Source organism: Loxodonta africana, chromosome 9 (assembly GCF_030014295.1).
Source record: "Loxodonta africana isolate mLoxAfr1 chromosome 9, mLoxAfr1.hap2, whole genome shotgun sequence".
NCBI lineage: Eukaryota > Metazoa > Chordata > Mammalia > Proboscidea > Elephantidae > Loxodonta > Loxodonta africana.
Window position 1 is genome coordinate 46,889,388 of NC_087350.1, and position 26,112 is coordinate 46,915,499.

At 42.1% G+C, this 26,112-nt stretch overlaps 1 protein-coding gene across 4 annotated transcripts in view; it reads right to left on the reverse strand.

The window, feature by feature from the left end:
• SPTAN1 (spectrin alpha, non-erythrocytic 1) overlaps positions 1-26,112 on the reverse strand; it is a 62,112-nt gene that overhangs the window by 23,322 nt on the left and 12,678 nt on the right. For 2 of the 4 annotated variants that reach the window (XM_023544871.2, XM_003407690.4), the window contains exons 4-30: positions 22,580-22,720; positions 22,052-22,198; positions 20,554-20,687; positions 20,201-20,345; positions 19,968-20,122; positions 19,157-19,292; positions 17,825-17,926; positions 16,811-16,948; positions 16,202-16,312; positions 15,342-15,419; positions 15,070-15,225; positions 14,625-14,829; positions 13,901-14,082; positions 13,328-13,571; positions 13,009-13,131; positions 12,227-12,444; positions 11,535-11,627; positions 11,091-11,225; positions 9,696-9,844; positions 8,589-8,648; positions 7,256-7,454; positions 4,956-5,060; positions 4,484-4,507; positions 3,937-3,972; positions 1,688-1,735; positions 555-646; positions 49-193 (exon numbers count right to left, since the gene is read on the reverse strand). In XM_023544871.2, coding sequence (XP_023400639.2) covers positions 49-193; positions 555-646; positions 1,688-1,735; positions 3,937-3,972; positions 4,484-4,507; positions 4,956-5,060; positions 7,256-7,454; positions 8,589-8,648; positions 9,696-9,844; positions 11,091-11,225; positions 11,535-11,627; positions 12,227-12,444; positions 13,009-13,131; positions 13,328-13,571; positions 13,901-14,082; positions 14,625-14,829; positions 15,070-15,225; positions 15,342-15,419; positions 16,202-16,312; positions 16,811-16,948; positions 17,825-17,926; positions 19,157-19,292; positions 19,968-20,122; positions 20,201-20,345; positions 20,554-20,687; positions 22,052-22,198; positions 22,580-22,720 — 3,501 coding nt within the window. The remainder of the gene's footprint in view (positions 1-48; positions 194-554; positions 647-1,687; positions 1,736-3,936; positions 3,973-4,483; positions 4,508-4,955; positions 5,061-7,255; positions 7,455-8,588; positions 8,649-9,695; positions 9,845-11,090; positions 11,226-11,534; positions 11,628-12,226; positions 12,445-13,008; positions 13,132-13,327; positions 13,572-13,900; positions 14,083-14,624; positions 14,830-15,069; positions 15,226-15,341; positions 15,420-16,201; positions 16,313-16,810; positions 16,949-17,824; positions 17,927-19,156; positions 19,293-19,967; positions 20,123-20,200; positions 20,346-20,553; positions 20,688-22,051; positions 22,199-22,579; positions 22,721-26,112) is intronic. The other 2 variants (XM_003407692.4, XM_023544872.2) reach the window with 2 other exon arrangements.

The following is a 26,112-nucleotide window of genomic DNA, read 5'->3' on the forward strand; positions in this document are numbered from 1 at the left end:
GCTCTGCCTTGGACAAGAATGTCAGAAAATGACTTTGCATCCTCTCACCTTGTCCCCAAGAGCAGCAAGGTCTCTCTCGAAGCCCTCGTGCTTGCGCTGAAGGGCTTGGACGCTGGCCAGGTCGTGGCCATAATTGTCAGTGTTTAAAGCCTGATTCTTCTCTTCAATCCATTCTTTGGTTTCATCAGCATCTCTATCAGTGAGACAGACACACATTCAAGTTAAGAAATGCTGAGTACATCTGCCCTGATTACAGGATAAATGCAGGGATGTAGTTTATTTAGTTGGCATTTGTATATCTGTAAGTTCCTACCACCAATAGCCCTAGAAAGCAAAAGAACACTTGTTCCTTCACTCAGCAGTATTTACCAAGCACCCCCCCCCCATCTCAGATACATCCTAGGTGCTGGAGAGCACAAGTATCAGTAAGACCCAGCTGTTAAACTCTGATTGCTCTCAGCCAACAAGTCTGAAGACTAGTTGGTCAGTGTAAATTCAGCAAACTTGACAGTCGGCCATCTCTCCCTCTTCCAGCGCTGAGCTGGCCTCCTTACCTGTGGAACCTCTGCACCTCATGGGCACTGCCCAAGAGCTGGCTCCGCTCCTCAGCCAACTGCTGCAGGGACCGCCAGCGCTCGTTCAGCTCCTGGAAGATGATAGCCAAGTGTCAGCTCTGCTGCAATCCCTCTTCTGTCACACCCACACAGAAGAGGACTTTAGGGAAAGGGACAAGAGACTGAGGCTTAACTTGAAAGAACATGTTAGGGTACATATGATTTCCTGTCTCCAACCTTCCTAACTGAATAAATTAGTATACAACTACAGCAAAATTCCAGAAAATCAGAACCAAGCCAAAGCTTGCTGTATCCAGTAGCTTGGATACTCCACAAACACCATTCTAGGAACTGCCTTTAACAGCAGAAGGCATGGCTGACTTGTCCTCTCTTCCAACTCCTATGCTGGTGCCTGCAGTGTAGCAACTTCTTCATAAGTAATCATTGAGTGAATACATTTCAAAGAGTCTACTGCCTTTAAACACTTAGCACAGCTACATCATTTAGCCAAAGCAGGCCTGAAAAAGCTAGATTGTCACAGGACCTCATAGAGAATAAGGCAAACCACCTTAAGGTCCAGAAAGAGTAGAGTCTGTAAGGGGGCAAAGAAGGCATTCATTGCTTTCCTGAGAATATGCTCCTCACAGGTCTCAGCCCTACTGGAAACCAAAGGGGAGATGACCTCACTGTTAGGAATTAGATTTTTTCAAAATGGAAAATGTCAATGATTAAAAAAAAAAAGGGGACCCAAGACATAATAAAATAATGGAGACTATTTCTCCAATCTTATAAAATGCTAATACCTCCAAGAGTAGCATGCAGCCCTACAGGACAGAGTAAAACTGCCCCATCGGGTTTCCAAGGAGCAGCTGGCGGATTCAAACTGCCGACCTCTTAATCACTGAGCGACCAGGGCTCCATTTGTGGCTTAGAATTGGCAATTTTTTGACCAGGAAAGCAACCAAGCCATCCTGCTGCCATGAAGAGTGTTGACATTTGCCTGGGAGACTCTTGGGCCCAGAAGAGTCAGAAGCACTACAACGAAATAGGGCAAGAGCTCCCCTACAGTCAGAGGAAGGAGAGTGGTGAAGAGCCAAGGAGGAAGACAAGAGGACCTGGCCACTGTTTCTTACCTTGATAGAGTTAAAGGTGGTCACGGTGTGAACCATCAGGCGAGCAGACTACATACATAGGGAGGCAAGCAGAGAGCAAAACTAATCAAGTGTTTGCCAATTAAGAGACAGAAATCTGAGATGTAAGTGCCATTAATTAGGTCCCAATTTTCAACCAAAATGATCTTAAAGGAATACTGTCAAAATTCGGAGCAGAGGCATTAATAAAAGAATTGACCAAAAGAAAGTCATGAAAAAAATCCCAAGTGCACAATCAGACCCAGCTCACTGATTAATTTTCCCCAGCGAACAGTGAAAAGAGAGCGGTAGACCCCAACCATAACCTCTGGGATGGACAGAAAAGCCAGTTCCAAATTAATGTTTAGTGCTTTTTTCCTGGCCATACCACAGGAAGAACACTTCAGAAATACACTCAGTTTAGTAAGTGCTGGCAGCTGAGATTATTTATACCAACAAGTGCACTAATAACCAATCAATTGCATTTCTGTGTATGATTGTTAGGCTGCTGTTCATTTTAACAGTGTCCCCTTGAACTAAGACAACAGCCTTACCAGATGAAAAAGAAAAAACAGTGCAACAGCTTTCTTTTCAACAATATCATTACCTCTTACAAAAATCAAATTCCCTTGGGACCTGAGAGCCCACCCAGCTTTATCTGGGAGAAAGTCCTCTTGGCAGGCATTCTAACATCCATAATCCTTCCTGTATGTAAAGAAGGGAGGGCCTAAGCCTAGATGCAGGGAAAAAAAGCATTTCAGTTGTTTCTATGAAATCTTCAGGTGACATTTTCATCAGCCAGCACGGATGTGTACAGGACTCAGAGGGTAGAGACCCACTGTCTCTAATCTTTTTCAGGATGTTTATAAAGATACCTAAAATACATTGCTGAAAAAATACTTATGTTACCACAAAAATTCTGCTGGGAGGTCATATAGATGAGGTTGTTGCCCACTCCTATCGTCCGTGATCAAATTCTGCTGTATGAAAAAAACTAAGATTAAGAAAGGGGAGGAAGGTGAATCAAAGGAAAGTTTATTCACCACCCTAATTTGGAGACCTTTTTATTTAACAAGCAGAAGAGTCAGAGCCAAGTTGGATGAAGGAGGCCAGAAGAAACAGATTCTTTTCAGCCTAGGTCCTCAGGACAAGTCAGACAATTTGATGGAGAAGGTAAAAAGTATCAATTTAGGAGGCTTGCTAGTATCTACGGTGTTAGGTTTCTTTAGGTTTTAATCCTTTCTTCGTATTTCAGGAAAATGAACTTTTATATAGTAGGAATCTTCCTAACTTGCCTATAATTCAAGTTAAATATTCCTCAACAACTGGGTCAGGACAAAAAATGTTAGAATTGAGACTTAGGCAAATAGTTTCACAATCGTTAACTATAAACACTTCACTTAAAAAAAAAAATTAAAAAAAGCCTTCCCCCCTGTACTCCTGGGTCAGAGTCATGCCTACTCTGGTCAAGTACCACCCTTCAATTTATCTGGAATACTCTCTACTTCAGTTGGTCCATCTCTTGTTCCTCCCTTTACACCTCTCCTCAGGACCTGGAATCTTCTATGAAGACCTTCTTGGGCCACAAGAGAAGGCAGTCAGGCAGATGATGAATGTAAGTTTACTGATACCACCCTCCTAGACATTCTCGGTCATTTTCTTGTTTGTGTTATGGCCTTTTGGGACGCACCCCTATTGGCGGGACCATGCCAGACCATGAAGCACCACCCCCACAAGTACACTCAGGCACCAATATGAGTAATAGATGCAATTTGACCGTGTTGTTATTGTTGTCATGCCCACACAGTCTACAAGACAACAGGCCTGGACTCTTCAAAAAATGTCAACCACACAATTCCAACTCCCAGTGACCCTACAGGACAGAGCAGAACTGCCCCATAGGGTTTCCTAGGCTGTAATTGCTACAGGAACAGATTGCCAGGTCTTTCCTCCCACAGAGCAGCTAGGGAGTTTGAACTGCTGACCTTTTAGTTAGTAGCTGAGCACTTAACCATTGTACCACCAGGGCTCCTTAACCATCCTGAGCACTTAAAAGTGATAACTTTGCTTGTGTATGTTAAGCACACTTCAAGAGATAACAGATTCAAAGAATCCAATGCCAAGTTCGGACAGAAACAAGTCCAGAAATCACCAAAGGCTCAAACAAAAATGAATACTCAGGAAAAGGACATAAACATTTTTATGTTCCTGGCAAAACCTTTGGAAACAATAATTTGCCAAGGAATACTTACCTTCCATGGGGAGGCTGTCTTGGAATCACTTTCATCCTAATTCAAAAGAGGAGGAGGAGTTTAGGCAGCAGGAGACAAAGCGGCACCCCAGTTTTCCTTTCAAATGCCCTATTATTTCCCTGGGGGAAACGCACAGATAAAGTAACTACTGGAAGGGCATTTCTGCCTCCGTAATCTAGGGCTTACCATTGGATGGTAGCAAGTTGCAAGGCTGACTGAGAGAGATCAAGCAAATAGAGAAAAATTCCAATTTTCTACTCCAGTAAAACTGATGAGAACGAATATAACAAAACTATCAACTTTTCTTTACATCACACTCATAGGACCCTTTCAAAAGGGGTAATAAACAAGCCCAGCTGAGAGGCTGATAGGCATGGAAGAAGTTTGAGAAAACTGAAGGAATAAAAAAACTTTGGTCTTCTGGAGAACAACAAATGGAAACCAACTTCTGTATTTCTTTTCCACAGGTTTTTACAGTTGACTTTCTAGTCTTCCCAAAATCTAACCCTTCTCACGTTCAAGTTCCAGAGAAGCACGTGGGACTTACCTTGGGCATCATGCCATACACCTCCTACAACAAGAAAGGGAAATCAGTGTTATTACACACCTCTCAGAAATACTCATTGTCAAACCTGGACACACAGAATTACAAAAGGCATAGAAAAATGCTACAGCTTTTAAAGTCTATCAAAGGGGACTAAGTATTTATAGCTAAATACTTTTTATTCATAAGGAACTCAGAGCTTATTATTAGTTAAGGGCTATTATAAACATTAAACAGCTTTTACATATTCCATGGGCTTAAGGAGAAGACTGGAGTTGTTCTTCTCCACTATATGAAGGTTAAGGATATTGGCTAAGGAAGCGAAACAAAATGGTTTACGTCACATAGGGTACCTGGCCTATACCCTTGCCACAATTTCATACTATGAATCGCAGCTTGTTGGGCTATGAAGGACACAGGAACCATATTTGTTTTCTTATGGCAACAAAACTTCATCCAAGATCGAGACACTCGCCTGCTGCTGTACTGCCTGTACCTCCTCTGCCATTAGGCCTTCAGACTCCAGGTCTTCAGCCACCTTGTTAATGTCCTTCAACCGTGACTCATTGGCCTTCAGATCCTAGAGCAAAAGTCATAACAGCAAGTCAAAAGAGGGTAACAGATTTTCACAACCTATATTCTGAACTGATAGTTGTATCACTTTCCATTCAATAGATACCCTATGAGTTGGTTTCTCCATTCCTTGACAGTGACCTAAATCAGGGAGTACTGATTGCCAGTAAGAAGGAAACAACCATACGGTATTGGCAACAGTCTGTCTCAAATTCACTTAATTAACTGTAGTTAATAAACCACTATTCTGGTCAAGTGGAGATTTTTTTTTTTAACCTTTTTTTGGGGGGGAAGGGAGGAAACAATGTCTTTAAAATGTGATAACTTTTTTAAAAATAATTTTTATTGTGCTTTAAGTGAAAGTTTACAAATCAAGTCAGTCTCTCACATAAAAATCTATATATACCTTGCTAAAAAAAAAAAAAAAAAATTGCTACATACTCCCAATTACTCTCCCCCCAAAAAAAAAAAAAAATTTTTTTTTTTTGATGAGACAGCCCGCTCTCTCCTTCCACTGTCTCTTTTCCTGTCCATGTCGCCATCTTCTAACCCCCTCTATCCTCTAGTCTCCCCTCCAGGCAGGAGATGCCAACATAGTCTCAAGTGTCCACCTGATCCAAGAAGCTCACTCCTCACCAGCATCCCTCTCCAACCCATTGTCCAGTCCAATCCATGTCTGAAAAGTTGGCTTCGGGAATGGTTCCTGTCCTGGGCCAACAGAGGGTCTGGGGGCCATGACCACCAGGGTCCTTCTAATCTCAGACCATTAAGTCTGGTCTTTTTATGACTATTTGGGGTCTGCATCCCACTGCTCTCCTGCTCCCTCAAGGGTTCTCTGTTGTGTTCCCTGTCAGGGCAGTCCTCGGTTGTAGCTGGATACCATCTAGCTCTTCTGGTCTCACGATGATGCAGTGTCTGATTCATGTGGTCCTTTCTGTCTCTTGGGCTCGTAATTGCCTTGTGTCCTTGGTGTCCTTTGATCCAGGTGGGTTGAGACCAATTGATGCATCTTAGATGGCTGCTTCCTAGCATTTAAGACCCCAGAAGCCACTCTCCAAAGTAGGATGCAGAATGTTTTAATAGATTTTATTATGCCAATTGACTTAGATGTCCCCTGAAACCATGGTTCCCAAACCCTTGCCCCTGCTACACTGGCCTTCGAAGCATTCAGTTTATTCAGGAAACTTCTTTGCTTTTGGTTTAGTCCAGTTGTGCTGACCTCCCCTGTATTGTGTGCTGTCTTTCCCTTCACCTAAAGTAGTTCTTATCTACTATCTAATTCGTGAGTACCTCTACCTCTCTCCCACCCTCCTCCCTCTCCCCTCTCGTAACCACAAAAGAATGTTTTCTTCTCAGTTTAAACTATTTCTCAAGTTCTTAACTTATACAATATTTGTCCTTTTACAACTAATTTCACTCAGCATAATGCCTCCCAGGTTCCTCCATGTTATGAAATGTTTCACAGATTCCTCACTGTTCTTTATCGATGCGTTGTATTCCATTGTGTGAATATACCATAACTTATTTATCCATTCATCCATTGATGGGCACCTTGGTTGTTTCCATCTTTTTGCTATTGTAAACGGTGCTGCAATAAACATGGGTGTGCATGTATCTGTTGGTGTAAAAGCTCTTACTTCTCTAGGATATATTCCGAGGAGTGGGATTGCTGGATCATATGGTAGTTCTATTTCTAGCTTTTTAAGGAAGCGCCAAATCAATTTCCAAAGTGGTTGTACCATTTTACATTCCCAGCAGCAGTGTATAAGCATTCCAATCTCTCCACAGCCTCTCCAACATTTATTATTTTGTGTTTTTTGGATTGATGCCAGCCTTGTTGGAGTGAGATGAAATCTCATTGTAGTTTTGATCTGCATTTCTCTAATAGCTAATGATTGTGAACATAAAATGTGATGAAATTTTGATGCCTAGCCACTATGGGGAAAAAGCCACATTTTAATTGGTTATAAGACTATTTTTATACCTTTTTATACTTTAGGTTTAGAAAAGTTCTTAAAAGAGCATGTAAAGACAATTGCATCCCTTTCTATAAAACTAAAAACTGGTCCAAGAAAAGTTTCAATTAAGGTAATCTAAAATGGTGGAAACATAACCTATGTAACACATCTTCATTCTAGTAATCTAAAATAATAAATCAAGTCTTTAAATTATTTCTCAGCCCAGCTGCAGGACTTCCCATACCTTCTGGAAGTCATCAAACTTCTTCTGTAGCACCTCAACCTGCTCCAAGTCTGCGCCCACCTCCTCACTCGTCAGAGCAGCTTCCTTCTCATTGATCCACTGCTGTAGTTCATTGGCTTCACGGAACAACATAAACTTCTTGCAACTTTTCTCCAACATGCCTTTACGCTTCTCACCCAGTTCCAGCAGAGAATGGTATCTGATGTAATTCAAGAGGATGACAAGAAGGGGCAAGGAAGGCAGTTAGCTTTCTGCAGATGCTAACACAAGGGCAAACCACCAGGTGTCTCCAACATGTGGATCCAAGGCTATGAGTTTGTTATGATGATGCCTAGTGACAAAGTATCAGAACGCAGATGAAGATGAAGCTCCTAAGTATCCACACTACAGCCTCAGGGCAAGCGTATCCTGTATGGTTCACAACTGGGTAGCTGAAACAGTCAGGCACACACATCCCCAGGCCAGTTCTGCACTGACAACAGAGCAACCACAAATGGCTGGAAACAAGCGTTTGGCACAACACAGGGTTCATGCGACTACAGCTGAGAGATGAGATGAATTTGCTGAGCAGAGATTTTTTTTCTCCTCTCATAATTCTCTAAACAGGCCCCAAATGAGGGGGGTGGGAGAGAGTACACTGAGTTTTATAGCCTGGTATAGGATGTCTGTATCTCTGGATAAGTAGGAAATTTCTGGAATGATAGTATTTATTTCTCAGAAAGTTTTGACAACTTCGGAAGGAAAATCAGGTAGAGTACAGAGTACCCGTGTCATTTGTCATCTGGAAGATTTCTTAAGGAGAATTGAAGGCTATTCTAACCCTTGGAAACTAAAATACAAAAGGCTGAATTCCTACTACCTTTGGAGATGTGCAATGACACTCAATAAAACTGAGCTAAAAGTTAAAAAGTCTAGAATGACCATCAAATCTAAGCTTCCCAAACTGAAATAAAAAAGCAATGAGTTGCTAAGAATCAGAGCTCTTTAAGAGCTACTTAATTTCCTTCCTATTAAGGAACACTTTAGAATCAGCCCTTAGGTTTGCTACTGATAATAGCTGGTCCACCACAGAGAAGCACCAGGAGGGGGAACCAACAACATTCTGAACACACAGCTGCACATGGAAGCAACCAATGAGGTAAACAGCCATCAACCGGCACAGCTTCACCAAAACCTCTTCCCTTGTGAGCGAAGGCTGCTGCACAGAAACACAGTTGCTCCCACCACCTCATCTCCTCTGAATGAACAACTGGCTTCAAGAGAAGCGGCAGAGGGTAATGGACAGGTAGAGCAATGGACACGGGGTGCTCAGCGAGGCTTTCCGCCTACTCACAGTTCTTCCACCTGTTTCATACGCAGAGATACACTGCCGGCCTCCTTAGTTATGCGTGTCCTGCACAGAGGGAGCACAGCAAAAGCACGCACAAATTAGTGGGATTAATCCACAGGGATGGAAAGCGGCAGCTCTGCCCGGTGCCATGATGGTGGATGCTTTAAGTGGGGGAAAATTAGGGAGTCATTCAAAAGCTATTAGGAGCAGGCCAGGAATGAGATCACAGTAATGAAATAACAGGAAAATTAAATTGGAGGGGGAGTTCACCTTCATTTTCCTGAGAAAGTCTGCCATGCTTAAGGCAGTGGATTTTCCTGTACTGGAAACACTGCTGATTTTACAGGGCAAGGGCAGAGAATAGAAAATGATCACCCTTAGAAAAACTTTACTGAGAGCTAACAACAACTTTAGCCATGTATTTAGGCCATGTTTTTGCTTTCACGTTCATGATCCAATTTACTGGAAAGAAAGAAAACAAACCCAAACCTCTCATTCTGCAAATAATTCTAATCTTTCCAGGGATCACCAGGGTCAGAAAAATTCAGTTATTCTAAACTCTAGTGGGAATGTATTTTCAGAATATTTCTCAAGTATCCAAAGCTGCTGATTTCATGAGTGTAATAAGATATGCTACAAAGGAAGGACACACATCAACATAGTTTAGCTATATGAAAGACAGAACTATTTCATAAAAAATAAATTCCCAGCACACAAAGCCGTGGTAGAGAGCCTCTCTAAGCGGCCTTTTAAGAGAGGCGCAGCTGTAGAACATCTAAGGGTCCAATTTCAGAAAGCAGCTCAAAATCAGAGGACAAAGGTTAAGATGATAATGATTAGAAAAATGCTGTTTAGAAAAAGAAACCCATGAACACAGGGGTGAAAAAACAAAGGGCAGTAAAATATCAGTCATGACTTTAGCTCCAAACAGGGCATTCTGTGGGTTAAAAATGACTTGGGAAAAGCAGGAAGCGTATGCCCTGAGTGCAGATGGGCACCAGAATCACATTCGTTCTAGAAGCCTCAGGACACCCTGCCTAAACCACACGTGATGCCGGCTAAGGCCCTTGCGGTGCCTGGGCCTGTGTGATGCGACCCTACCACCCTTACTGATTGTCAATTTGCTCCTGCCGCAGCGCTATGCTGCCCTGCTCCTCCAGGAGATTCTCCCGGGATGCTGACTGGGCGGGGTCCAGTTTCTTCACATACGCAGCTGGCACAAAACCCTGCCGATCGTTCACTTCCACTTTCCACCAGTCCTAAAAACAAAAAAGGGGAGAGAAGTGAAAATAAAATTCTTTCTTTTGTGTTGTTGAAAATATATGCGGCAACACATACACCAATCAACAATCTCTACATGTACAATTCTGTGATATCGATTACGTTCTTCAAGTTGTATGGCCATTCTCGTAAAATTCTTTCTTGAGAAGGGAGAATCCAAGGCACGTGTGCCTGCACAGTCACGCTAAAGAGAGCGCTGATCGTTTTAAGAGAATCCCAGGACTGCTAAAGTCACTGCACAAGGACTGAAATTTTGGCCGTCTTTTCATGATCTGCCAAGCATGGAGAAAGTCACGAGTGAAGCAGAGATGACATCCCTACATGAAGGGCAGCCTTCTCTTGGCTTAGACACTCTAGAACTGTGCTGTTTAATATAGTAGTCACATGTGATTATTTAAATTTATATAAATTAAAATTAAATACAGTTAAGAAATTCAGTTCTTTAGTTACACTAGCCACATTCAAGTGCTTACTAACCACTTGTGGCTAGTAGCTACTGTATGGGTAACACAGACATGAACAATTTCTACCATCACAGAAAGTTCTATTGCACAACACTGTTCTGGAATAAATCAAAGTCAGACCAGTAGGGTTGGTTTAAGTTGAAATTAGACTCAGGAAAGATATGAATCACATGTTTCCTCAAACTCTCATGACTAGGGTAGACAACTGGGGGTGTGGGAATAGGGTGGTTCTCAACAATGGCTGAGAACATTTCTCTAGCCTTAACCATGTGGTGAGGCAGTATCCTTTGGGACTAGTCAGATAATATGTAGAGTACCACGTGCCTCATCTCAAGTCACTGTCAAACCAGACTATGTCAAGGAAGACTGATGAACCAAGCAGTATTGAACCTGGAGATGACAAAGCCTATGGGGTAATATCACAGCTGTCTTCAACCATCTGCTGGGCTGAAATGTAGATGTACAGTCTAGGTTAAGAGCTAACGGGTACAAGTTATAGAGAAGCAGACTTTGGCTCAAAAGGGAAGGAATTCTCTCTGCAGAGTATGAATCTATACTATTTGCAGGTATTAAAGAAGACAGATTATGTTCTTGACCATAGGATAGGCCTGTACTAAATGGGAGATTAGACTACAAAAATCTAACCTCTCTTCAAATTCTAAACCAGTCTCATTTTGGGGCAACATAACCACCTGAAGGCACCCAACTGAGCAAACTTGTGCTGATGGAAACACACATACAATCATTTTCTATGTCTTGCCTTGTTGGTGCTATTGAGTAAGGTAAGAATATCTCCTTTTTTCATGGTGACCTCTCGAGGACTCTTCTCCTGATAGTCATAAAGAGCCAAGACCAACTCCTTCCCAGTCTCATCATCCATAGGGGCCACTTGTTGCTAAAAATCCAAAGGAATGGGAAACATGATTAAAGGATGTCCATGGTGTGTCACCTAAGGACATAACAAATCCCAAGTTCAAATTTACTAAATACATATTTACAAGAGTTCTTCCTGGAAGCTATCCATATAATCTTATTCAAGAACTTTAGCTACTTGATATCATCAAGAAATCTTGCTTTAAATTATAAACCTTTGTGTCACAAGAATATTGAGTAGGGCCGTAACACCTATTGGTAATATCCCAAGTCCCTCAACTTTCCCTGCCCCCCAGATAACCCACAAATGCTGAAATAAAGCCAAGTTTACCCGGCACGATTGAGCTTGCTCTCGCAAAGCTTGAATGCTGCTGCCATAAGCACTGAGATCCGACATCAAAGCTTCGTGTTTCTTTAGGAGAGCCTGAAACCAAAATCACACACGGAGCACCTGCAAGAGGAGTCTGAGCCTGTTGCCATCGGTTATCGCCCTAACACACCAACTGGCCTCTGAAATCTTGTTCAATTACACAGTGATTTCATCACCTTCCACTCTGTGCTTTCCCCTTTTTTCTAAATAAACATTTGGGGGAAACTGTACTTGTGACATATAATATTTTTTTTTTTTTCACTCTACTTTTATGTACTTAAATCATGCAATACTTCAAATATACAACACTATCACACATACCAGTGAGTTCATCACACATCGTTTAAGAAATAAAACATTACTAACAAGTAGAAGCTGGATCCAGACTGCCCTCCCTGAGGATGCATCCCGTCTATCCCAACACTTGGTACTTCATCAGTTCCTACCACTACCATTTTCAAAGGGTTTCTGTTCTCCCATTTTCTGGTTTTTGTTAAGACTGTGGCAAGAAGAGTTCAGGAACAACACCTAGACCTTTATAAATACACCTTAAAAAGTAATGCCACACATCATCATTTTTCTTAACTTGTTCCCAGTCCAAGCCCTAGCCAGTTTCCCAGGCAAGCGTAATGCTTCCCAAGCTCAGAGGCTACCTCGGCAGAGTCCTCATCCTTCCCGTAGTCGGTGCTGCCCACGATAGGCTCCTTCTCCCGCATCCAGGATTCAGCTTCGTTGGCATCGGCAAAGTACTGCTGGGCCTGCAGCGAGTCCTCGAGGTCCTGCCGACGCTGGGAGGCTTTGGACTTCAGAGACTCCCACTTCTGGTTCAGTTCATTAAGTCTGGCCTTCACATCCTCTGCAGCAAAATGGCCTGGAGGGTGGGCAGGGGGAAGAGAGGGTGATGAGACGCATGCTAATACGTTACAGAAGGTTACAAAGAGGTATGTTCTGTGTTCACAGAACTCTCATTACTGCTTTTGGTAAGCCAGGCCCCTTCATAATCCAGTTTTAAGAGCAGCTTCAATCCTTTAACAGACTGTCTCATTTTTTGGCCTCGTCCAGTCATGACCTCTGTCCAGATTCTAAGAAGCAGACATCACCAGCTGGCATTAGTAATGCTATCACAAAGAAATAATAAAATAATAGTACCACTGTAGTACCACTGAGCCTTACAGGAGCCAGGTACTGTTATCAGGCTCTTTAGCTACTTGATCTCATTTAATCCTCACAACTACATCAGGAGTAGTATCGTTATCTCCTTTTTACAGATAAAAAATTCAGGCGCAGCTAGTTGAAGGTCTAGCCAAAGTCACAGAGTTAGGAAAAGAATGGGGATGGTACTCAAGCCTGGCCTCACTCAACTCCATAAACTTAGCTAAAGGGAGGTTTGAAGAGCAAAGTAAAGCCACTTTCACTGACATCTCCACACACTCACCTTCCTCCACCATGGCATTCCCCTTCTGTGTAACTGCTTTGATGCGAGGCTCATGGCCAGCAATTTCTGCTTGTAGGGCCTGGTGTTTCTTTAGTAGATTTTGGACTCCAATCAAATCCTTGCCTGAAAGGCAGAAACCACTCCCTAGTCATCCAAGCCATGAAGAGAAAAGCCAGCACTCTTAGTTTTACTCTTAGTTCCCACCATGGCTCCAGTTTAGTAACTTAAGCTTTACTGTGTGGTTTTGAGATGCATCATCTTTACATTACAAGGCTACAGCCTTCTCGACTTGATTCCTATCAGATGGAGGCAGACTGACCTCTGTTGGTAGACGCAGCAATGGGTTCTTTTTCTCGAATCCATGTCTCCTCATCCTCAACATCACGGAAGAGCTGTTGCAAACGCAGAGAATCAGCCAGCTTCTGCTTTCGGGCAATCATAGGTTCCTTGAGAGCCTCATAGCGAGCGACGAGGGCTTCCTGCTTCTTCTTGATGTTTTCTGCATCAAAATGGCCAGCATCTTGGAACTGGCGGGCCTGAATGGTGATGCCATCAATTCGATCCTGGGAATAGGAGAGAACACTCTTTAAAGCTTGGACCAGTGTTGGGGAACCATGTTCTGGATATTTCTAGATGTGGTCTAGTTGTGTCTAGGTCAGGGGTCCTCTTCCCATCCCTGGAAGTGTTCTTTTTGCAATCTCCTTACCCTCCTGGGCTCCCAGAAACCTTGAGGGAAGACAGCTTAATTTGAGTATGAGCATATAGGGTTATCTAGGAAAATGAACACACCACATCCTTCCTAAAGCTAGTTTGGTCTTAAAATCGCTCACTGCTCTTCACTCCTACTACTTGTGTTCACTTGCCTAACAAAGGCCCCTAATTCACACTCTACCTGGTGTGCAGCCACATCTGCCTCTAGCAGGGCATGCTTCTTCTGGAGGTTCTGGACATTGGTAAGATCTTTGCCATAATCATCTGAGGCCAGGTGTCCCTCTACTTCATACAGCCACAACTCAATATCCTCGACATTGCGATTAAATTGCTGCTGCTGGTTGGCTTCACGAAGTTTTATTCCTATTCAAAGAGGCAAGTTGAATTTTCCATTTCTTAACATTATCCTTTTACCAACACTGCTCATAAACAATGGTATCTTAGTAAAGAACTACGGGTTAGAATTTAGTTAGTTTCATTTTTATCACACAGTTAAAGAAAACAAATCCAACTACTTCTCTATCTTCTAGAGGATGAATTGGAAGTTGTCTGAAAAGCATGTTCACCTCCATAAGATAGGAGCATGTGAAAATTACGAAATGCCCTTGGATCAAAGCCGAACTTCGATTTTCGCTGACGGGGCCCAATTCGTTCAATGAAGCTTGGCCAAGTCATTCCTTCTTCTCAGGCTTCCCTCCACTAACCAGTACACTCAACCACCATCTACCAAATCAGCAATCAGAACCTAAGCAAAGTAACTCCTCCACAGGAAAACAGCCCTAATGCCCACGTGGTCGTCTACTTCACTTTAACTGGGTAGTATATGTCCCTAAAACACTTAACTAGGAAAGAATATTTATTTCTTCAACATTCCTATTAGAATCCAATAAAACATTTTCTCTTACCTTTCAGTTCAGTGGCCTCTAGTAGTTTCTTCCACAAACTGATGACCTCGTTCATACGAGCTGCTACTTCATCCTTGGCATAGTGGTTGACATCAATCAGCTTTTGCCCTGCTTTCTCCAGGGCATCAATGCGGCTCTGGTTTGCTGAGAGCTCAGCCTCAAAAGCCTGATGCTTCTGTACTTTTCCCTGTAGGTTGGATGGGTCCTGCCAATAAAAGAAGGGAGTTCTATCTTGTACCCATATATCAGTTACTCTTGTGTTACTTTCATACCTCTCTACATAGGGAGGATTTATAAAATAATCAGCTTATGTTAAATGACATGGTTTTTGGAATCCCATATTTCTTTCTTTAGCAACAATTTATTTTTGTGAGAGCTTCAGATAAATACTCTGAGCTTAGTTTTATTAGCCAAGAGCCTCATGGCAGTGCAACCAGTACGATACCTTATAGGCTTCGTCTGTGGCAGTTTTCATCTTCTCATTGACCCAACTCTTCAACTCATCAGAATCACGGAAAAACTGTTGCAAGTGGAAGGAATCAGCCAGCTGGGCGCGGCGACACATGGCTCTCTCATGAAGTGCATTGCGGCGGCTCAACAGCTGAAAAGACAAGGGGCCATGTGAATCTCCAACAACATTCCAGCTGATTCAACATCTGCCTTAGAAGGGATATCCATGGATAGAAAGGATGGAGCAAAAAGAACCTGGAAACTTACAGCATCTCGGCGAGTAGCCACATCTTCCATCGCATAGTGGTTGTTCTGAATTAGCTTGGTTGCAAACTCATCTAATGCCTACAAAAGAAAATAAAAATTCTTCTCTAGTAAGCATACACTTAGAAGCCCTGGTGGTGCAGTGGCTAAGCACCTGGCTGCTAACAAACGTTGGCGGTCTGAACCCACAAACCACTGCGCGGGAGGAGGATGTGCTGGTCTGATTTTGTAAAGATTACAGCCTTGGAAATCCTATGGGACAATTCTACTCTGTTCTGTAGGGTCACTATGAATAGACCCAATGGCAATGGGTTTGGACTTTTTTTTGGAAGCACGCTATTCTGTAACTTGGTTATTAGAGAAAAGTAACTGCTGAACAGGTCACGAAACACTTTAAATCTTAGCGCAGGTCAAAGTTTTTACTCTAAGGATTGTTATGACAACATTTCCCCTCTAACTTCTGAGTTTTCGTTTGATGTTATTAGTCAGATGTAACAATATTATTCTAGCCCCATCCAAGATTGCAGACATTAGCTTCGGCAAGACCACCTCCTAGGGGTCGACGCAGGTTAACAGCCTTACCACTCCTAAGATCTGTTTTCAATGGGAAGAGCACCTCTTACATTAATTTTTAAGTACTTTTAGTGAAAGGTAAAGTTGAATTTGGAGATTTAAAGCAAGTCAATTACTTCATTCTACAAAGTTGTATATGTTCCCAGTAAGATGGTGTATCATCATCATGACACTTTAAGTCCCTTTACACAGATCCTTCATCAAATCTGTTGAGAAGCCTAGGAAAAGAAGAGACCTCTGGCTTATTTTAAGAATCATCTGAAGACACTGATGACAATAAGGGATCTTACTGTAATCTTTTCCTCCTGGGCACTGAGGGATTTCTCAAAGTCCTCATGCTTCTTGAGAAGTGCTTCCACACTATCCAAAGAATCTCCCAGGTCTTCGTTCAACAGGAATGCCTTGCAAAAGGGAGCAAAGTGTTCAGAATACCATCCTATCCTGTGATCTTCTAAGACTGGAAACAAAGGATAATTTGGCCAAAATACAGAAAGGAAGAAAGAGATCCCATGGCCGTTAAACTTCTAAGACTTCTTCTGGAAAGCCTGAAGTGCTTTTGGATTCACTTAAAAACCAATTCAGTATCAGAAAATCCTTATTCCACATTATACAGAAACCTTCCCCAAATAGCTTTTGTTGATCCTACTATTCTCTTTAATAAAAAGCGATTTTACATCATCATACCCATCTACAACACTGGGGCCTCTTCTGAGTCCCTTGTAAACTCTGTAGGGGGAGATGCTGGCAGAGCTGACACATAGGAAGCTCGTTCAGCTTCCCCTCTTCACCTGATTCAGAATTACAGTGGTACTGATTTCCTAAAACCAAACAAACTATCTGAAAAGTAGACAAAACAAAGACTTCTCATTCATTTGGCAAAGGTTTTGCTCACAAATTACCTCTTGTTTGCTCATCCAGTTGTCGACCTGCTCAGTGTCTCGGTAGAAGAGCTGCAGGTCCATGCACTGCTCGTACTGCTGCCTGCGCAGCTCCCACAGCTCCAGCAGGGCAGCTCTCTCGTCAGAAAGGATTGTCAGCTTGAGGAGACAGGAAACAGTCTAGTTCATTATGGGGATGAAATGTCAGTCCTAACCAAATGCCTTCTAGTCAGAGGTGCCATGAAATTTCTCATCCTAATGCTATTCTTGAGGCCATTTTTTTTTTATTTGCAAAAGGAGAATAACATTCACTTGTATGTGTAAGCCACATCACAAGGAATACGAAAACACTGATCGGGTTGTACGTATGTTTATGCTGAATGTAAGAGGGATACTCCTGGTCTAAGTAATCTAGACTTAATTTATTGCCACATTATCACAAATGATTCTAGGTATAATGGTAAGTAAATTCCTAGGTAGAAAGAAAAAAGGGTATCTATCCAAAAATGAGGCAGTGTAAATGGAAGTAGGGACTCTCAATTTAGAAAAGTCAATTGAGCGGAGTACCCCTACGATGTTAAATAAATTCACAAATACCTTAGACACAATTTTTAGGCTCTAAAGTCATTGACAACAAAGTCTATGAAGTGTCTCCTTTTAGTCTATATAGTATAAAAATCATTATTTATATACATGTTACTCAGGCAACATAGTTTTATTAAAGTTTGTTGCCTCTTGGCTCCACCTACTAATGCAGGACTCAGGTCCCTACAAAATTCCAAGGAGAAAATGTTTCCCAAACAATGTCGCTCTCTCTCTGATCAGACACCTATCACCACACTGTACAAACACCTTTTCTTTAAATCTCTGGAGAAGCTGCTCCTTAACTCTCAGGTAGAATCTCAATATAAGTTTGCTCACATATCACAGTGAGATGCATGTCCAGATATTTAAAGATGGATAATAGCTTACAGGGGCCAAAAAGAAAAAACAAACCCAATCGCCTCTTCAAAAGCTCTTTTTCTTCTCTCTTACCTTCTCCCTCACTTCATCTGAGGCATAATGACCAGCAGCAAGCAGAGCCTGACCAGATTCATCTGCAGATTTAAAGCTATCCTCATGAGCATCAATTTCACCCTGTGGACAAAAAAAAAAAAAAAGGCACAATTTATGTCAAGTACCTTGTAAAAGGAAAATAACCAGTCTAGGTCATTAAATCTGAGAACACCCCTTATTAATATGTTCTTTCCCTACTGGCTTTCACGCCACCCCTGTGAGACAAAGTTTCCATACATTCACATGGGTCTGAGGCTCTCTTCTGTTTCACTGGCTTACATATCTTTCTCGTGCAAAATGGTCTTGTTTACTAGGACTTTACATGCCTGGTAGAGTAAGTCCCTCCCCCAACTCAACCTTGTTCTTCAAAGGTGTGTTAGTTATCTTTGGATTTTTTTTTCTTCCAAATAAATATTAAAATCAGCTTGTCTCATTCCAAAAACAAACAAACCCCACTGTGCTTTTGACTGGAATTGCGCTGAATTTATATATTTTGGGGAGAATTTATACCTTTATAAAAGACTATTCCATCCATGAACTAGACAAACCATTTCGTTTATTGTTTTTCCTTAATGTTGTTCAAAAAATTTTTTATAGTTTTCTCCATAAATGTCCTGTACAACTTTTGTTAAATTTATTCCTGAGAACCTTACACCTTCTGATGTGATTATTTGTTGCTGGTGTAGAGAAACAGAATTTTTTTTTTAACCTACTTTGATGATGTTTATTTCTAAGTAGTAGGATTCTACATATTTTTTTAACATACTTGACTTTTGTATACTGACTTCAAACCTAGCACATTAAGACCTCTCAAAGAAGGTCTACAGTGAAGATTTTTTAAAAATTCTGTTTAACAGTGTTTTCCAAAATTACTTAACCACAGAAAATTCCCTTCCTTTTCAGAGTAAGACCTATTAAGACTTCATATCACCAGTTTTTCATGGAACACACTTTGGAGAAATACAAAAATAAATCTGGATTTACTCAAACCAATTATGAAATTCATCATTTAAACAAAGACTTTTTAAATACAGTACAAGAAGGGTATGCAAAGTAGCACCTCTAACTTGCCAGAGATAGTCTCTTTGCTTTTATGGATCACAGTTAACCTCCTAACATTTAACCCAAGATCTCTCCTATCTACTGGAAGCAAGTGGAACAAATCTCCAAAGACAAAACCAACAACAATCCTTATGAGAGCTACCTGTGAACAAGGCTTCAACAACTCTAACTATAGACCTCACTGGATAGTGACTTATTGATGCCTCATAAGCCAGTATCTTTATTTCTGGAAGACCCTGGAGACATTACCTTGTGCTCTTGATGCCTGTCCAGCAGGGCTTCAGCCCCAGCCACATCATTGGCAAGCTCATCAGCATTGATGAGGGCTTTCATCTCGGTGACCCAGCTGGTGAGGTCACGGAAGTCAGCAAGGAAGCGTTGAAGTCTTGGGAAAACCAAAGGTAAAGTTATTAAGACTTTGCCGGTGAAGGTCCCAGGAGGGAAAGTGTCCTCTCTAAATATCTGAATTCTATGCTCTCAAAAGTCTAACGAACTATATACAAACTTTCGTCCTGAGAAATACAGAATTCTCCCAATCTAGGCTATAAAGGAAAGCAAAAGAAGGCTGAAATCAGCCCTTTAAAACGTAGGTTCTATCCTATAATGCCCCAATCTTGTTCCAAATTTTCATCTTCCCTGTTATTCTCAGGTTCAACTTCCAGTAAGAGGCAGTCCTTTCCTTTCCAATCCTTGCTTTACTCAGTTTTAACAGGATATTTCACATGGTGCTCAGATAGCTTACGGGATAGTTCTTTTTTTTTTTTTTAAGTGTGCTTTTGGTGAAGGTTCATAGCTCAAGTTAATTTCTCATTCAAATATTATGGGATATTTCTATCGGTCTTAATGCAGTGACACAGAAGAAAAATATTTACAGTACCATAAAGCTGCCACTCTCAAAACTAATATAGGTAAGCAAAGTCACCTGCATCTTCTTAGTAGGCGAAACCTGGCAAGCCACAGAAAACTGTTGTTACAGCAACGACCTTTAACTCCTGCCTTCCCTCTTGTCTAAAAACAGTCAAAGGATGCAGGTTATTGAGCACTGGAGGGTTATTTCTACCTGTATGAATCATTGAGACGTGCGTGTCTCTCCGCCGCCAGGGTGCGGATCTGTTCCCAGTTTGTAATCAGCTCCTCTCGCTTCACTTGAATCTGAGTAGCGCTGAGAGGGTGGGACTGCTGCAGGCGGTCAGCCTCGGCACACAGGGCTTTGACCTAGACACACACTCTGTCAGAACTGCTCTCCTGATCCTTGGTAACTTATTTCAAGAATCAGCTGCTTTCAAAACCTACCTTGTCCTCTAAAGCAGCAAGATCTCTCTCCAAACCCTCGTGCTTCCGAAGCAGAGCCTGAACACTTGCCAAGTCTCGGCCAAAATCATCAGAGGCCATTAACTGCTCCTTTTCCTTAATCCAGCCGATAGTCTCATCCACATCCCTAAAGTTAAAAAAAAAAAAAAAAGTTAAAAAAAAAAAAAAGATAAAGGTACCAGTTAATCCATGGTTATGATGATTCTCTAGGAGACCTGGGACTATCACATTGGGCCAAGACCCAGTCATCTACGGCATGTGATTAGCATTTGCCATATTTTAACAAGCCCCTCCAAGTGGATGTCCATTTCTGGAAGCCCACTCTGGCTTATTACCTGTTAAAGCGCTGAACCTCGGCTGCCCCAAAAAGCTTCCCCTGTCTTTGAAGAGCCAGACCCTTCAGCCGCTGCCAGGCTGCATTTACTTCATCCTGCTTAGTCTTGATCAGTTCGTCTTCTGGGTGCTGTTCCTAAACAAAGAGGAGAAGAAGAAACTGAATTTGGTCATAACCTCTGATCCTCAGCTAGTTACCCGATGGTTGGCTTCCTGAAGTATCTGCTTTAGCAAAAGCTCCCCCATTCTGATGAAAATCAGTGACAGAAGAAACACTAGTCTTCTGTGTGAAATGAAGTGAACTACATCTTAAAAGAACTTCTGTTTCCTCTTACATAAAAAGGAAGGAGCCACTCTCTATCCCTTGGAGCAGCGTGGTTACTCTATAAAGGAGCCATGGACATTAGTACCAAAAGCCTTTATGTTAAACACTTCAGCCACAACTTTGTGGTACCTTCATCGATACAACCATCTGCCCAACTGCTTAAAAATTTGTTATTTCAAAAGTTCATGAGGCTGTCAAGCATTCTTGCCCAAATACACGGTTTTCAGGACTCCATGGGTTTGTTCATTTGTTCCTGGCTTCAGACTGGAGACGTTTCTTTAAAAGTATCCTTCCTCACCAAGCACATTTTATTGTTTTAATTAAAAACAACATGCATATATAAAGTAAAAAGGTTAAGCATTTCAGGGTTCTTAGAGCCATTTGTAAGATCATGGGTTTGGCTTGACTGCTTTTCTTAAACATAACCTCGGGATGGCTCAGGATTGTGGGAAGTGGCATATCTGTCACTGTGGAAGGGTCAGGTATTTCTGAGGAATGTTGGCTACTCTTTCTTTTGGACACCAGAAAGGGACCCACCAGCCCTGAAGCAGAACCATACATTTAAAATCAAATTTCCCTAAAAATAACTCTAGTTCCTCTACTTGATGTCCCTGAAGCACTCTGAACCCTGTAGTGGGAGGTGGGATTAAGACGCAGATTACAGTGGGCAGTAAGAGAAGGGTGAGTCGGTCCCTTCTTCATGGGCTCCAGGTCTACTGGCGGAGAGCCTTTTCATTACAAAGTTCCCTCAGACCCCTGAGAGAGCTTAGGGAAGCTTCGAATTGAAAAGAAAGGGAGGAGCAATCAGGCACCGGTGGCCGTCTACCAATCCTAAGAAAGCATTTACTACCACACCCTTGTCTGAGAAACTCTGAGCCCTAGCATCAGTAGTCCAATAAAAGCTTTACCACGCCCTAACGGAAACTGGGTGGAGAAAACATCAAATGAGCTCTGCCCTTCCTGCCCATGGCAACAAGTTAAAAAGCATTCTCTAACTTAGGAGTAATCAGTATTGTTGCCCTACCTAGATCTAAAAAAAAACTCTTAGATATGCTCACAAACACTTGCTCACTCAGAAATTAGGGAACTGAGTCTCCAGACTTTCTTCTGTGTGCACTAGGGAGTTAATATAATGCTGTCGTGAGAAGCACACAGACCCCTCCTCTGCTATTTACCTGAATGAGTTTGGCAGCAAACTGGTTCACTTCATTAACTCTTTCTTCATGGGCAGCCATATCGGTCTGAAACTCTTCAAATTTCTTCTGTAAAACTTCCACATGTTCCAGGTCCTGGCCCAGCTCCTCAGAAGTCACAATTGCTTCCTAATCAGGGACCGTAACAGAGCGCGAGTCACCAACCAGCACACGAGAACCATGGTTCCCTGATGCTTCCCGTGGAACAGACACCTGAGGGACCGGGCTGGTCAGCTTCAGGGGATGCACTTTCTGTGTGGCCTGTGCTCTCAGTACCCTCACAGCTAAGAGGTGAGCTCACAGCATTTCTGTCCCAGAGGCTCCAGGTTTCAGAGCTGCAGAATGGAGCACACCTAGAGAGCTGCTGGAGATCAGCAATCCCACTTCCACCCCTTTTGATTAACTGGCTGCACCTGCCACAAACACTGGCTCTTGGCTACAGGTCTCAGAGCAGCCGCTCTCTTCCCTTCAGTTTGTTAAGGCTTAGCTAACCTTCCTTCCCAAACATACCTTGTCATTGATCCAGTCCATCACATCCTCACATTCTCGTAAATACTGCACCAACTTCTGGGCCTGCAGCAGTTTGATTCCTTTCTCCCGCATCTTCTCCAAAAGTAATTCCCACTGGCGGTGCAGCTCCATCAAACGAGTCTGGAAGTTAAAAACCAACCCTGTAGATTACAACCAGTTCTGTGGGATCTGGCTCTGCCACAGAGTTCCAATGAGTTAGAGACCTCATGGAGCTCTGAATAAAAATCTTTTAAAAAGATAATCCTTAAACTGAGAGAAAATCATAGATTTAACTGAAAGAGCAAAAAAGTACACACTTCCTAGTAGTTTGGTAGGTTTTAAAGTTACAAAATAACTGACCCTTCCATAGGTAGATTTATTCTAGTTTACTTTAGGAAATTATTTCCCAAAGGGGATTCTTAGGCCAGAAAACTTGTGCAGGGAAAGATGTGGATTTAACACAGAAATTGAGCAGAAATTACTGGAGGGCGTATTCCAAATTCACAGCTAAGTGAAAAAAAAAAAAAAAAAGGTCCTATAGACATCATACAAAAATAATTATGAGGCACAAATAAAGAAGAAAAATCCATGCCATCGAGTTGATTCTGACCTCACAGCGACCCTATAGGGCAGAGTAGAACTGTCCCATAGCGTTTCCAAGGCTGCAATCTTTATGGAAGCAGACTGCCACATCTTTCTCCCACAGAGCAGCTGGTGGGCTGAACCTCTGTCCTTTCAGTTAGTAGCTGAGCACTTGACCACTGTGCCATCAGGGCTCCTTAAAGAACTGTGCCATCAGGGCTCCTTAAAGAAAACCTTAATATTTTTAAAAGGAGGGAAGATGGAATTCTGAAATGTAATAAACTATCAAAAAGGATTCTTGGCAGAAAAAAACTTGTAGCTTGTCTGTGAAAAGATAGTTTGTGGTAAAATATATCTTAAGTTTATTTCGAACGTCACCCAAGTGGCAACCCACAGGCCCAAACATTTTCATTTCCCAGCATCTATGGGTTCTTACAGCATAGGCTCAGTAAGGGCTTGTCAAGAAGTGGTATAAATTGAGAATCAATTCAAGCTTATGTGAAGAATTTTGGTATTCCAATCCAACCTCAAACCCTTGATTATGCCTACCCAAGATACTGGGAGTTTCTGTATAACACTGACAGACATAAGAAAAACAAACACAAAAGGTTTAAACACTAACAGAAAAGTCTGGGATCCACCCATTGTTGAGATGCCACACCTAGCAAAATGAAGACTTGAAAGCCATGGGGTAGTCAACATGGGTGAGTTCTCTTAGAAACTAGTATGGTTGTTCAATTTGAAAGGAGAAAGTAGTGTGTGTGGGGGGGAATAAATGCTCACCCCACTCACTTCTACCACTGCAATCACTTCCACCACTGCTTGTTAAAACGGTAACCCACCACTGAGAAGGAAGTGAAAGGCATTCCAAAGCAAGGGAGAAAAAGCAACCAACAGCAAGTCAATACTCCACCTACTCGGATGTGGGACCCAACGTGGGTGGCGGTGACTATGGGGCGCCACGCTGTCCGGTATGGTGTGAAAGTCTAAACCAGTGACAGACAGGTTACCCAGGACACATAAATAGTCTTCGCACTACCCCCGCCTCTCTCTATGTTAACACTGCCTGCCAAACTGAGTTGCAACTTATGGGACCAGATAAGTATCCAAGATCTCCATGGAAACGTGTGCACAAAAGATTAAACGAGAGCCCTTTCCTCAAATTAAAAATGAGGCCACAGAAGGTGAGAGAAAATCTGACCCTGAAATCAATTGTCGATCTCTCATAAATTTCATTTTCATACTCTCAAGTGACGAACTGGGGCAAGGCCTGTTCCAATACTAGAACAATTTTCCCATTCCTGGTGTGTCTGATCTTGTAAACATTCCAGGTTAGAGAGAGTTCCGTTTCACAAGCTTGCTATTGTTTGAGTTTGAGTGGGCAGGGAGGCAGGTTTCTAGTCTGATCAAAGGAAAAAAAAGAGTCCCTAACCACCACAGGTGCATTTAAACACACTGAAAGCTGACAGGGTGGGGAAGAAATCTTGGTTCTGACTCAATAGGGACATGAGCAAGCAGCACGAACCGTGAGAGCAGCAGTCAGAGAAAAATTAAGGAATGAAATGCAGGCTGGAAAAATAAGCAAATAATTATGACTAGAGAAAGAAAGGAATGGATTGAAATTCCAGCTCTGTCACCTACTAGCTGTGTGACTTTGGGCAAGTTACTCAAACTTCTCTGAGCCTCAGTTTCTATCTTTCTATAATGTGGGGATAATGGCTACCTTGCAAAATTATTGTAAAGATCAGCGATAACATGTAAAATGCCTACTAGAGAGCCTGCACATAAAGAGCTATGCAACAAATAGAAACTAGTGGTACTTTTTAAACGTTGCTTTAATAAGAGCTCCAAACAGGGCAAAGGGTATTAACAGATCTGGATGGATTAAGCATTGGGTCCCCACCACCAATTAATGACTGAAGCCAAACATCTATTTCCCACGTTCCCCACCTGCAACCTGGTTATACCACTCCAAAGTAGCGCCATTCACTCCTATAAAATAACTTCTATCAGGGAAACAATAAGGAATGCTGATTTCATTTAGTATAAGATTGTATACAAAACAGGAGAAAACAAAACAACTCGTTGTCATTCTGACTCATCACAACCCTATGAGACAGAATAGGACTGCCCCACACAGCTTCCAAGGAGCCGCTGGTGGATTCGAAGTGTGGACCTTTTGATTAGCAGCCAAGCTCTTAATCACTGTGCCTCTAGGGCTCCAGTGGAAAATAGGTAGATAAATATTTATTTGTAGAGATACATGTAATGCCACCCAAGAGGGTTGAATGTAATTCAAGAAATAGTCATATGAATTTACTTTTATGATTTAGAGAGTTTACTTTTTATTTCCTATTTATCATAGCTAGTAATAGTAATTAATAATAACTAACTTAGGGCTAATTGCAAGTCTTTAAAGTCTGCAGAGTATAAAACACCCAACCCAGTGCCGTCGAGTCGATTCCGACTCATAGCGACCCTATAGGACAGAGTAGAACTGCAGAGTATAGCAGAGCAAAAGTGAAACAAAATTTATTCAGGACCACTAGGCTAGATCCCGAGGGCATGAGACCTCCAAATCTGGTAGCAGGGAAGACTGGGGGATAAAACATTTCTGCTGGGGCTTAAGAATACTGCTTTCATCTGTATCTTCAGATCACTTTGACAGATAAAGGACTAGAAAAGGCTGGTCCCTCAGTGGAACAAAATAAAACATGTAGCTCGAGGTATATCAAAGAGACAAGAGCATCCAATTATGAGAAACTCAGTGTGCACACCTCATTCTAAAGAGGTTTGTTTTCCCTTAATACCTTGGTATTGGAAATGTGCAACACAGCAGACATAGAGCAATTATTGCCCCAACTACTTCGAACCAGAGTTTGAGGGCTGCCTTAAAGTGAGTCATATCACCATGGTCAGTGTCCACAGGTGCCAAAAAGCATTCCTTACAG